Source organism: Gymnogyps californianus, chromosome 1 (assembly GCF_018139145.2).
Source record: "Gymnogyps californianus isolate 813 chromosome 1, ASM1813914v2, whole genome shotgun sequence".
Classification (NCBI taxonomy): domain Eukaryota; kingdom Metazoa; phylum Chordata; class Aves; order Accipitriformes; family Cathartidae; genus Gymnogyps; species Gymnogyps californianus.
The window spans coordinates 163,243,892-163,257,144 of NC_059471.1; the positions used below are offsets into that span (position 1 = coordinate 163,243,892).

The 13,253-nt window shown below is 59.3% G+C and overlaps 1 protein-coding gene across 1 annotated transcript; it reads right to left on the minus strand.

Moving 5' to 3' along the window:
* Nucleotides 1-882: 882 nt before the first annotated feature.
* TNFRSF13C (TNF receptor superfamily member 13C) lies at nt 883-3,715 on the minus strand. The gene is made up of 3 exons (XM_050915599.1): nt 3,571-3,715; nt 2,859-3,056; nt 883-1,205 (listed from the first exon to the last, which is right to left on the minus strand). Exons 1-3 carry the CDS (start codon nt 3,713-3,715, stop codon nt 883-885), a joined length of 666 nt encoding a protein of 221 aa, XP_050771556.1.
* Between the last annotated feature and the right edge of the window lie 9,538 nt (nt 3,716-13,253).

A 13,253-nucleotide genomic window follows, 5' to 3' on the forward strand; every position in this document is an offset into this window, starting at 1 on the left:
TGCAGCCAGTGAGCTGAAGTGACGGTTGTCTGCGGCCATAATGACAAGCTCATGGAGCTCCTCTAGACCAGCAGTCTCCATTGCCTGCCCCTGGTCCTCCCTGGCTTCCATGATTGTAAGTCAGAGCAAAGACAGATTTTTTTCCGCTCTTCCCTCCCTCGCTCCCTGCTTGGGAAGACGGACTTTTTTCCCGTCCCCAGGCTACCCAGCTGCGGAGGGGGTTCCCATGAATGCCAGTGGATGCCTGCCACTGCGTGAGAGCACCCAGAGGGAGGAGAGACTTGGATATTATGGCGTGCAGAAGACGGGGTGGGGCAGGACTGTGAATGGAGCAGATGCTGGATGTGCCTTGCTCCATATGGCCCCAAGCCTCCTTGTATTGAGGTCAGTAGCAAAAATCGAGCTAATGGCAGCGGTGTGGGACTTGGTCCTAATGTAACTCCCTGCTTCCCTCTCCATCTTGCTTCCCCCCCTTTTTCTGCTATTCCAGCCCCATGTTCCCAGGAATCGCCCATCCAACAGCAGACCCATCCTGGCACAACGGCAGCCTTGCAAATGGCACAGCAGCCCCTGCCATGCTCTGTCCTTGCCGGCTGTGTCTCCTCTGCCTCCTCCCAATGGTACGGCCATGGCAGCTGTTGGCAGTTCGGCGTAACTCGGCGTGATCCACTTTGGCTTCCTCCAGCGCTTACAGGCATAACTTGGGACTTGGCACAAACAGGAAAGTGGAAGAGGGCAGTCATCTTAGAAGGCTGATCTTGCTCGAGGCAAAACCTGGTCCTCAGACAGCTCACATCTGTGCAAGGCTTTGCCTGCCCCAGGGACAGGCTCTGGGCGTCCGCAGGGAGCAGCCGGAGCGCTCCAGCCCCGTTCTCCCTGCCCTCAGGCTCTCTCCTCTCCGGCACAGTTCTGGGTGGTTTTGGTGGTGACCAGGGCCGTGGCCCCCAGCTCGGTGGCGGGCAGCGGGAAGCTGTGGTTGCACTCCTCGTGCTGGGGGTACACAGCGGAGAGCAGGATGATGTCGCCATCGGCATCGCCCTGGCAGCACGGCCTCCGCTTTGCCCCGGCTTTCCTGGGTGGCCCCACCATGTTCAGGCCTCCGTTGAGATGCAGGCATGGAGCCAGGGCCAGGCCGGCATCTCCCTCTGGCACAGCAGGGTCCTGGCAGCCCGGGCTGGGCAGCGGGCTGGCAGCGTCCATGTTTGCTGGGAGGGGGCAAGAAAAGGGGGTTACAGGGCTCACAAAGTGGGGCCAGGTGGGTCTCAGGGAGAGGGTCCCATCCCTGGGGACACATGGGGGGAAAGATGGAGCTGGAGCAGGAGGAGCCTGCAAGGTCCCCACTGCGCCTCTCCTGCTGCAGAGCTCCTCCTGCTTAAAACTGATGGGTTTTTTCCCTCCTAAAAAACAATAGGGAAAGGCAGAAACTTGCACTTGCACTTCGAGCCCTCTCACTAAACCCTGCCGGCGGCAGAGCAGCCCGGCCCTTGGCGGCTCACCCTCCCCGACCGCCTCCCGCTTAAAAATAGACTTGTTTACGCGCTTCGAACACAGGCGTGTGCCACCGGCCCCAAGCCTCCTGCGACTTTCCACGCATCCAGTGCCGTAGCGGTGGGCTTGCCAGGGTGAAGCCCGGTGGGACAGGGGGGACAGGGACCAGGGCATGTGGCAGGGGAGTAGCCGAGGGGTGCCTCTGATGCTCTCCATCATGGCTAGAACTCTCTTGCCACTGGATTTCTCCCTCCTTTTTCGTTCTCAGTATTTTTCCCAGGCATGTGCGTCACGGGCTATTGCAGCTGCACTTGGTTTAGCGGAAAGGCCCCAGGTAATGTGCCCCCCGGTCTGAGTCACCCGGCCGGCACCACCGGTGGCAGGCAGGCAAGCCAGGGTGCGAGGACCGGCTGCCCTCGGTCCCACCGCCCCCCGAGGGCGCCTACTTGGGCGGTGGCGGGTGCCAGTATACCCTGGGGCAGCCGGGGGTATGGCTCCCTGGGACCCCCATGAGGGGCTGTCCCCGGTCCCACCACCCCCCCGAGGGCGCCCAGTCCCGGGGATGGGGAGGGGTGAAGCCAGGCGAGACCGTTTCCAAGAATAGTGGCCAGGGTTGAGTCAGCACCAGGGTGGGGGTCCCTGGGAAAGTAAATAGCTGCCTGGCCCCCAGCTGATGCCTTCAACAAGATGGGCCATCACGGGGCACCATGGCCTCACCCCCCTGGAAATACCCCACCAGGAAAGGCTCAGGCCCATCCCTTGTCCCCCAGCCCTATTTTTGATGCCTTTGGTGACGACTCCGTGTGGTGCTCCAGCGTCCTGCCGATGGCGCTGGACCTGACACTGCTGGCGTCTTTGGGGAGTGCGTTGGAGGGTGCTGGGCATCCCAAGCGGGAACGGCAAGCTGGGCAGTCAACATGGGACCCCCATTGGCAGCGCCACGGAGAGAGGCTCCCTCCGGAGCCGTCCCCAGATGTCCACCGCTGCAGCCGCAGCCCCTGCTCCATCCATGGCCCTCTGGCTACTGGGAGAGAGGGAGAGGCTCCTCACCAGTGCTCTGTACATGTCCCCCATGGAGAGGGGACGGTGCCAGCAGGTGCTCTAAGCAAGCAAAGGCACAGGGAGACCTGGCAAAGGGAGGGATGGTTCAGCAGGGTCGTGCTGGCCTTCAGATGCAGGGGGACATGGGACACCATCACTCAGGGGGCAGCTCAGCTGCCCCAAAATGCTCCAGGGTGCATGTGGAGCCCGTATCGAGGTGGAAGAGCCGGCCTCAACAGGGATATGCCTCAGGGGAGCCAGCGGCAAGTGATCCTATCTGCCCAGGGGTCCTTAGGGTGCTGTGACAGGGAGAGCAAGAGGTCCCCTACCTTTGGCCTCCTCGTCTGCCGCCTTCCTCTTCCTCCTCCGCTTCCCCACCTTGCAGGCCAGGAAGCCCCAGAGGGCAGCCGCAGCCAGGATGAGCACCACCACTGCTGGGACCCCAAAGATCAGGAGGGTGCTGGGCAGGTCCACCGAGGGGAGGGTGGGGGCCAGGGCGGAGGTGGGCGCTGTGCGGGCGGGCTCTGCTGTGGGGCGAGACGCCGGCAGTGTCAGGAGGGGGAGAGCTGAGGTGAGGGAAGGAGGGCAGCAGTGTTACCCACCCGGCCGGCCGGCCTCGGGGCTGCGGTGGCGGGGAAGGAGAGTGGCTCTTCACCGCTACCCACCCACCACCCGCAACGAACCATCCCCCTCTGCCTGATGGTACCCTCGTCCCACCCACTGCCGTTCCTGGCTGGTGGGAGATGAGGCCGTCCCGCTCTTCCCATGGTCTTCCCTGGGGCAGACTGTGACCCCCGCGCTGGGCTGGATCATCCCTCTTCTCCCTGCACCGCGTTCCCCTCACTGGAACTGGCTGCCCTATTCCTCCCTCCTCCCCCTCCTCCAGGTGAAGGCAGTGCTCCATCCTCCATCGCCACCTCCATCACCATCTGCAGGAGAAGGTCACCTCCACCTGCCCACCCCTGGGCTGCCCCCAGCCCCCTTGGCCCACCATCACCCAGCCCCGGGGAGCTCGGTCCCTGACTGCCCTCGTCCCCTTACTTGTGTTGTCCTTGAACAAGTCGGAGCACTTGACGCAGGACCTGGTCAGGAGGTCGAAGCACTCGGAGGAGAGGCAGGAGGAGGATGCGGTGGCTTTTCCTGACGAGGACATGGCAGACTGGGAGTGAGAGCCCAGCTCCCACATGGCGCAGCAGCGAAGGGGCCGCCCGAGTGTGAAATTGCAGTGCCCTGGGGCCCGTGGCAGAGGGAGATACAGTCTGTCAAGCTGCGTCGTCTCCCTTGGGGCTCGCGATTGCTGCGCTTGCCCTGGGGCGGATCTTCACCGGGGAGGAGGAGAGCGAGCGCCCAAGCCCTACCCCTGCCTGCCCGTGCAACGCGCCCTCAAACTACCCCTCTCCTCCAAAATATGCTTCCAAAATCCCTGCAGCCCCTGGCGTGCCCCAGCCACGCAGCACCCCGTGCCCAGCGGCACAGTGCCCCAGCCTGACAGTGTCACCTCCTCGACCCTCACCCTTCCCCAGCCCCCCTGTACATCGCCCCCAGCCCGGGCATGTTCCCTAGCCCGCACCCTCCCTCGCTCGTCGTCGGTGAAAAGCCCCGTCAGCATCCTCTAGTGCCTACAGGAGGCTTTCCTGTGCCCAGATCTTTACAAGACCCCATCCTAGGGTCATGGATTCAGCTTGGATGGAAAATGCAGAGGAGAAAAGAGTGCAGAGGCACCGAGGTTTCCCCTTTTAAAAGCTCCCGCTGCCCCCAGGACATGGCCTGTTAGTGATTGCTGTGCAGGCAGGCCAACTGGTGTCTGTTCTCCATCCCTAATAATGATGGTGCTCTCCATCACCTTGCTCTCTCCATCCTCTCCATCCCAGACCTAGACCCGTGGCAAGGACCCTCCCAGGCCCTCGGCACCTTGTCTCGTTCTCCAGGGTTCAGATCTGGCTCTGCTCAGTAACTGCCCAGGGCATGGGCAAAGTAGGTCACATCAAGCAAGTCTGGTCCCCATACCCTTGGAACGGACTAAATAAACCCTTAATGGTCTTAGGTGTTCTTGATCAGGAGCAGGAGAAACGTCCTGCCACCGGTACCCACACGTCAAAGCCCGATGCTTGAGATCTGAAGTGGCTAAGTGATGGATTTCAGTGCTGTAGGTGGCTCTTCTCCATCCTTACCAAACAAAAGGTACCAAACAAAAGTCATGTCCCCTTTTTCTTCACCCCATAGGAAAGAAAGGGACCAGCCACAGTTGCTGGCTTGCTCTCGGCTGAAGGAAGCAGCACAGGAGACCTGCCCTGGCCAGGAGAGCCCTAATGGGGCTTTACTGCTGGAGTCCCATCCTTGCAGCAGCTACGGCCTCCAGGCTCTTTCTAGTGAGGTCTCTGCCACTCGCTGTCCTGGACCAAGACTGGGAGGGGAGGAGGAGAAAAGCAAAAAGGACCCTCTGGCTTGAGGTGACAGAGTACCAGGCGTCCCCACTGGGCAACCGAGCTCCCCTGAGGCGGGCCAGAGGACTTGGTCCCTGGATGTGCCTGCCCCTCTCCGATGGCTTCTGGGCAAGCTGAGCCCACAGCCTCTGCACCCCACGCCCTGAAGCCCTGGGTGGAACGCAGGCACCAGCTCCTCATGCTGGGTCGCAGCCCAAGCACAGCTCTCCAGTACCCTATGCTGCACAGGACAGGAGCTGCCCTACAGTGGGGCCCTCCCAGCACCCCGGCCACATCTCCCTCCATACCGGCAGCATCCCTGGAGGGTGGCTTGCACCAGGGCAGCGTCGAAGCGGCCCCGGCACCGTCTTGGCCCTCCCCACTGGGCACCGTGGGGCTCCAGGTGAGTGAAAGTCCCGACGAAAACCGGTTGCTGCCCGCCGGTTCCACGCCTGCCGCAATTTCACTTCCCTTTCCAGCCGGTGTGCCCAGCCGCTCGCTCCCTCGCCCCTCGCACACGTGCACATGTGCCTGGCTGCCGGGGAGCGCCCTGCCCAGCTGTGCTGTGCCAGCGGGGATGGCCGTGCCAAGCCCAGGGGGCTGCGGGCTCCTCCGAGGAGCTGCGAGAGCCCGGCTGCCATTCCTGCGCCTGTGACTCAGTTATTCCCCCTCCGTCTTAGTCAAAGTAAAACTCCCCGAGCGAGCGGGGGCACGCCAAGCACTTCCCTCTCTCGGCACAGCCCTGAGCTCCGAAGACATGAGCGGCATGGCCAGCTCGGCACCCTCCACCTTGATGCTTGCGCTGAACAGGCTGCGCTCTCCCCTGCGTGGGTACCTGCTGGGGGAGGACATCTCTCCGTATCCCACCTCACCCGGCTCCCTGCCTCTCATGCGCCTCGGGCGAGGAGCGGGGCTGTGGTGCAAGCATGGGAGCAGGAGGGGCATGCGTCCAGCGGCAGGGTGCACCAGGAGCACCTGCGGGGGGTCAGAAAGCCACAGCAGGGAGGGCTGAAGGGTCAGGAGAAAAGCTCAGGCTCACTCCAGGCCACATCTGAGCTCCACAGTGGGGAGCCCCGGGGAGGAGAGGGCACCCAGAGCGCTCGCTGTCCCTGGCAGGCAGCTCACAGAAGCGTAAGGGTAGGGACGAGGGAGCAGAAAACATCTTGCCTTGTGGGCTGGTGGGGCTGGAGCCATGCATGGAGGCGGAGGACCCCCCCAAAACAGCCAGTGCTCTGTCAGGACACCTGCCCCTGAAACAGCTCCTTGCTCCAAAGGCTTTGCTGTTCCTCTCACCCCAGGGTGTTTCCACCTGCTGGTCTCCTTTTCCCAAAGGGGGATGCTCCTCCATCATCCTCCTCTTGCCCCCCCCCGAAATCCCCCACTGTGCTTCCCTCACGTCAGTCGTCTCTCGGTGACCCCCAGCTCCTATTCCCATGGGTCCCGCTGTAGCACTGTCACCCTGCCCCTCTCCCTCCCCTCTCCCCTCCCTGCTTGGCTTAATGTAGCGGGGGGGAAATGGGTCCTGGCATCTGCCGTATATTGCTTACAGATTAACTCTGTGACCCCTCCAGTCAAATATATGCACCAGGGAAAGCCCAAACCGAGGTACCTACATGTTGCTTTTGACGTGGAGGGCAAGGTTTACAATAGAGCTCGGGGCTGATGGCTCCTGTTCCGGTACCTGGAGTGAAAACTTGAAGCTGCGAATGCCTGGCGGGGAGCCCCGGGGACGGCAGCCGTGATGTCCTTCTGCGAATAAAGTGCTCCCAGGTCCTGTTACGTGGAAGGATGTTGCAGCCTCATTGCCGCAACTGATCTTACCCTATTCCCTCCCATTTTCTAAGCCCTCTTTATCCCCTTCTACAGCTCTTTCACGCTCCCTTCCTGGTCTGTCTGCTTCCTCCTGGGCCAAGAAAACGATGTTTGAATTCACACATGATAACACTTACTCACGGAGAAAATCACCGCTGACTTCCCCAGCAGCACTTGCACGTGTGCCTGCTCACCAGCGCAGCCCAGGCTACCCAGCCGGCTCCGGGCATCAGCCGTCCCCCTCTCCATCTCCCCCATCTTTGCCTCCCTTGCCCTTCATAACGGCTGTTGATCATTTTTGGAGCAGCAAAAGTTGAAGCTTGATGAGTAGCTTGAAGTGTTTGCATCTAAGAGCTGAATACGCTTGATAATAGCACAAATGTATAATTAAAGAGCAGAAAAAATGACTCACTGGATAAGGAAATGCGCTTTTCTTATCTCCTCTGCAGAGAAACGAAAGCCCCAGGAGCATGGGACTCCGGCTAACTAAGTGCTTTTATTAAACAAATAAACCAGCAAAGAAATCAAACGAGCTATTTAAAAATTATGTCTTAACCCTGGAGTTGGAGAGCTCGATTTCCAGTGATATTTGCTCCAGCCCCGCACTGGGAGGGCTGGCTTTGGCCGAGGTCGGCTGCTGGGATCCCCGTGGTGGACAGGGCAGCGCCAGTAACCCGGGAGCATGGAGGGACGGTGGCATCCTGCGAGCACTCGTACACACATGAGTGACTGGACTCGTGTGAGCGGTTCCTCTGGTGTCAGGGGTGGGTGAAGTGACTCACGCACACGCTTGCAGAACCGCCTGTAGCAGAAAATATCCACCGAAAGTTCACCTTGTGCTCGTGCGCACCGGAAACCCAAAGGCTTGTCGATCAGAGAAGCCGTGAGGTGTTTATCGAGCAGACCCAGTTACCTTGGGACAAACCTCTGACAGGATGCACCCAATGACCTGGGAACGCCTGGGCACAGCCCGACATCTGCCCCGCATCCAGACGGTGCCGCTAGAAGGCTTTGGCTGGAGCCAACCCCCAAAGCACGTTTGGCACCTCACGCCCGTGCCCCTTCCCAACACCCCTGCGCTGGCTGGTGGGAAGCATCCCCTCCTGAAAGGTCCCACTGTGGCTCTCAGGAGCCGGTTTCTCAGGGCTCCAGCACAAACCTCCTCCTCGGGATCAACCAGAATGCCCCAGCATGGCCCAGCCCTGCTTTGCTCTGCCTTCTCAAAGCCAGCCAGGTTTAGGGACAAAATCTGGGAAGATTTTAGGAATAACGTGGGAAACGGAAGGCTTCAGGAGATTCACCATCACCCTAAACCCCAGACCCCTCCGTAGGTGCTCTGCTTCTTACCAGGAGTTTTTGTGGCACTGCTCAGGCACCTGCACGGGGTGTTTGGTGTGGGGCAATGCCCCCCTGGCACCAGCTCTGCTGAATGTCGTTTGTCTCCCCCCTCCTTGTTTACATGTCCCTGGAGCTGTGCTTCTCCATGAGGCTAAAGAAAAATGAGCAGGTGCGCTTGACCCCCTCTGCAAGGGGACTTGGACCCCTCCAGGGGTGATGCTGAGCACCCAAATTAGGCTTCTACAGTGGGCTGCCCTTTGAAGACCCCTCCAGGGTTACAGAGCTGTGGGTCGGCACTGCCTGGGCTCAAGCTCCCTCTGCCCATTCCCCCTCCCGGCTCCAGAGAGCCCAAGAGGGACACAGCAGCACGGAGGACATGGGGGAACTCCCCCCCTTCCCTGATCCAGCCCTGGGGGAGCTGAGCCCTTGACCTCCCCTGCCAGGAGCAGGCAGCGGGGGAGAGCGAGGGGTGTATCCAGCCGGTGTACTGGCTGCTCTTGCCGCTCTGCAGAGCGCGGTGGGACTCTCTTAGCAAGGCTTGGGTCCCCGGGCACTGCCCGGGCTCTCACAAGCCCCCCCATGTCATGAGTGACATGCCTTTAGCTGAGCCCAGCTCTTCTGCCTGGACATCCCCGCGAGCAAACAGTGAGCAAAGCCCCCTGCCCGCTCTGCCTGCAGCAGGGATGCTGCCCCCATCCCCGTCCTGAGGATGGGTGGAAGCTCGCCCTGTCCCCCTTGGGTGGCTGGGGGGAGGCCAAGTGCCCCCCCATCTTTGCCTCTGGCTTGTTATAGGGAATGTTCACATGCCCTGGCAGCGCCTGGCAGCACCTCCAGCACCGAAACAGAAACCAATGGCTGAGGGCGATGTGCTGCCACACTACAAACCTCCGAGCAGGTGGGTTCAGCTGGTTCAGGCATGCGTACATCGGGGCAGAAACCTCCCTGGCACTCGCAGTGGGGAGCCCCACTGCTGTGCTCTCGGGGCACGGAGGTCTCCAGGAGATGACTCCAGAGCCAAAATCAAAGCCCGCTGAAGGCAAGGGGCTGTCTCCTGTTGCGCCCCCACCCTTTGCAGCTTGCTCCAGCGGCAGGGGACAGGAAACCGCTTTGGTCAGCCTGGAAGTCAAAACTAAACTAAGCAGCCCTGATTGCATTTTGCATAGTGCTTTGTTATAATGAACCGCTCGCAGGAGAGCTGCAGCACCGGCTCATGCACAGGAATGGTTTGGTGAATACATTTGAACAAGAAGGCAACCTGAGAAAATAGGAAGGTGCTTGCAAGCGACTCCAACACAGAAGAAGTTACGTTTATCTGAGGCACTCATTTGTTGCAATTTACTTTGCTGCCTGCTATACAACCAACTCCCTTCCCAGTACGTAAATAACACCCCACTGCCCCCCATGACTGCAGCCCAGCCCCAGCACAGCTGCTCCACAGCCATGCTCCTCAGTCACGCTCCTCAATATTGGCCACACGAGCCATCCTAATGGAGATGTTCAAAACCAGCAGCATGCCTGGATAACTTAAAGCACAGCTCAAACAGGGAACAGAATGCACCAAAAAAACCCCCCAAAACTCCTGTGGCACCTGCAGATTGCAACAGCCTAAGCAGGAGTAAGGGTACAGGAGCCTGCGTAATTTCCAGTACTAACCACTGCTCCAGAAATGGCTCCCTGAGGTGGCTTTTGTGGCCGACTGGTTTTCCTTGCTAGTAGGGAAGATGCTGCCCTGCAGCCTGCAACGACCCCGGGCACGGGCAGGGGCGGTAGGTGCAAGGCCAGCCTCCCTCACCCCCAGGGAGCTCCGACTCTTCCATTTGTCACTGCCGGACGATGCCCTGCGAGCGGCTGAGCCGAGGGAGTACAGGGATTTTGACTGTAGGCTGCTTGGCCCGTCAGATGCCAAACTCAAGCTGGTTTCAGCCCCGCAGCATTGAGAGGGACTGCAGCGCTGCAGGAGGAACGAGTGGCACGTGTTTGGACATGAGTGCAGCCCCAATCCAGCACGAGAAGCAAGGAAGCGCGTTTCCGCTGAGCCAAAGCGGGCCCCGCGGCCGGCCGGCTGCCTCCAGCAGCGAGCTCGTCACCACCGCTTGGCTGACAGCCTCCCCTCTCCTTCCTCTCCAGCTGAAGCACCTCTGTGCCAACAGCGTTTCATTAGTCTGTGGTGGCATTGCCGCGCTTACCAGTCCCTCCACACTGTTCTCCGGCTTCTCACAGACCTTTAGGTACCGGCCTGGTGTAAAAAGGCTGGAGTGAGTTAATTTGCACGGGCTTGAATGCAGAATAATGTTATGAATTTCAAAGGCCACATTAAGGATGCAATGTAGGAGAGAGCTGACAGGCAGATTTGGCCCATGCCCCTCCTCTCCTGGCCAGCATCTGGGCACGATGCCTCGGCCATCCTGCCAAAGCCCAGAGAAGCAACAGGGGAGCGATGCATTGGCTGGGGAAGGAGAGGAAGGGGAGGATGAGGGGCTGCTGCGGATGCAGAGCTGAGGAGGTGGAGGGGGACTGCCAGCAGCCCTGTGCCGTGCTCACACACACACACATCCCCCTGTCCTCCAAGGGACCCATGGGTGAAGCCCATTAATTCCTTTTCAAAGGGATGGTCCTCCCCACAGCTCGCAGTGGCTCCCCCTGTAACAGCCCCACCGACTTCTGAGCCTTCAGGGCCTTAAAGGCTCTGGCTGGAAGAAGGATGAGTTGCACCGGCACAGGCTGCCACAGGAAGGGAGATGCTGTGGGGGGTGAATGGTGCTGCCGAGGCAGGTGGACATAATCCCCCCTCCAAGATCCGTCCAATCCCCCCCCCCCCCCCCATTTCCCGTCTCAGTGAGAGCACCCATAGGGGAGGTCCTGCCCTCTGCCACAGTCCACCGGGAAGGCTGCCCGTCCACCCCCAGGGAACATCTCCAGGCCAGCACAGCTCCCTGGCTCACACTTGCCTTCCCCTTCCATGCTGCACCCACAGCACCGTGGAGGGCTGGACCCACCAGAGGATGCAGGCAGGCTTCTGAGGGACCGTGCGGCAACATAGCATCTCCCATCACCCAACCTAAAAATGCACATTAGAGGCTGAGGGCAGATACAGCTTTATACCCCCTAATAATCTTGTCTCTAAGCTAGATAACTAGGACTGTAAATCCCTGGTGATAATCACAGCCACCATGCCTGCAAGCTCTCCCCCGGACCATTCATTTGGCTTGATGATGCTTTAAAGAGACATCTAATGAGGATAATCTGATTCAAATCCCCTCTGCTTTTGGGCAGCAGAGCAATTCAGTCCCCCTCAAACTCCTTCTTCCTCCATGACTGTCTTTATTTCCCCTTCTCATATGAATCACTCTGGGGTTTCCTTTGCTTTTTGCATTACTATTTTGATTCTTTGATATGACCACTGCAATCAAGACTCGCTCCCTTTAGAACCTAATTAGCATGAAATCAGACTCCCTTTTTACTCATAGCCTTGTAATAGGATGCTGGCCTATGCTTCAGCTCTCACTTTGGGTGTAGGGAACATTGCAGCCTGCTTAAAAAATTCCCTCTTTACCTGATTCAATCAGAACCACTTACGGGAGATCTGCACACATTTCAAGCTTGGCAAGAGAGTCAAGCTTTGGGAAGGGGGGAAGGTCTCAATCACACTCAGCATTCAGTGCAGAGCAGATGGTGAACATACCGACTATATAATTTATAGGACACCATCACTACGTATTAGTCCCATGCAGTGGCTGAGCTCAGCCAAACCATGGCTCATGCACACGCAGAGGGGACTCGCGCAGGTTATGCTCCACGTGCCACCTGGGCAAGAGGGAAGAGCCAGGTTTTGGAGAAAGCACACACTTCAGGTTTCATCTCCTTCATAACACAGAGCAGAGGACGCGGTGCAGCAGCCCTCGCCCCGGAGGGGTTTTCTGTTCCCCGCGGGCCGGGCAAACACTTCTCAGCCTGCAAACTTGTGTTCAAACTAGGTCAGTATTATGCAACATCTGTGCTCAAGCAACTCCCCTTCCCTTCCCCGGGAGCAGCTCATGCAGCAGTACGATGGATGCCAGGGCAGCCCAAGGCCAGGTGTTGGGGTCTCTTTGCATTTCTTCAGGGCCACCGCGCTGGCACAGCCTGGTGTGCAGCTCGCTGCGGGTCATGAAGCCCGAGGGGGATGTGCACCACCACCGCAGCTCTATCCCCACAGTGCCTGAGCCTCTCTGCCCCTGCCTTTCACCCGGACGCACACGCCCACTGCTCAGCACAGCCAAGCAGGGACGCCGGGGAGGAGGTAGAGACCTGTACGTGAGAAAAGGAGGGAGAATTGCTCAGGATGGCCAAGTTGGGTTATAACAAAGGAGCAAATGGACAGAAAAGATCAAAAGGGAACACCGGGTAGTAAAAACACTCACTGCAGAGCAAGGTGAAGGCAGCTCCAGCCCTGTCTCTAACGTAGCAGAGCTTTCAGCCCTCTGCATAGCTAAAAAGGAGCCCTGGAGACAAGTGCGCAAGACCAAGCCTTTACAGGTGCCCAGTGTGCGGGCACAGAGCGACACTGCACTATCCCAGGGCTTCCCCAGCTCCAATGCCTTTGATCCTCTCCTGCTTGGTGTAACAGCACGAGGCACTGAGTCACCCCTCAGTCCCACGGGGGAATGAGGATTAATTAGTTGATGCTGGCACATTGCTTTGAAGAGAGGTGCTCCACTGCAGCATGAGCCACAGGTTTGTTACGTACTGAGCTGAGTCAAACGCAGCCCTGGCTTCACATCTGTCATCTCTGGAAGAGCAAGAAAAGGAAACATAGCGGGGGGGGGAGTGAATGTTCACACTGGGGCGATGCCAATGCTGCCGTCAAACCTAGGAGAGCAGCCAGCACAGAGGTTCAGGAGAGCTTTGAGCTGACCGGTGCAGACAGCGATAGTGCCTCAAGGACTGCCGACCCTCAGCAAACACCCAAGGTGTTTCACCAACCCGAGCGCTGCGACGACACAGGCAGCAGGGCGGGAGCAAGGCAGGCCCAGCCACAGCATGGCACTGTCACCCCGTCACTGCAGGGTGGGCACACGGTGGGATTGGAGAACTTCCATGGGAAGACAGGAAAGGAAAATACTCCATGCTGCCAGAAAACAGGGGAAGCCTCCTTAGCTTGTTTAGCGCTAG

What these genes read in the sequence shown, in the direction of transcription:
- TNFRSF13C (XM_050915599.1), bottom strand. Translation starts at nt 3,715, where the DNA reads ATGTGGGAGCTGGGCTCTCACTCCCAGTCTGCCATGTCCTCGTCAGGA. An exon ending in CTTGTTCAAGGACAACACAA is followed by an intron (nt 3,057 to 3,570) that starts GTAAGGGGACGA and finishes CTCGCCCCACAG; the next exon opens with CAGAGCCCGCCCGCACAGCG. An exon ending in GGCAGACGAGGAGGCCAAAG is followed by an intron (nt 1,206 to 2,858) that starts GTAGGGGACCTC and finishes GCCCCCTCCCAG; the next exon opens with CAAACATGGACGCTGCCAGC.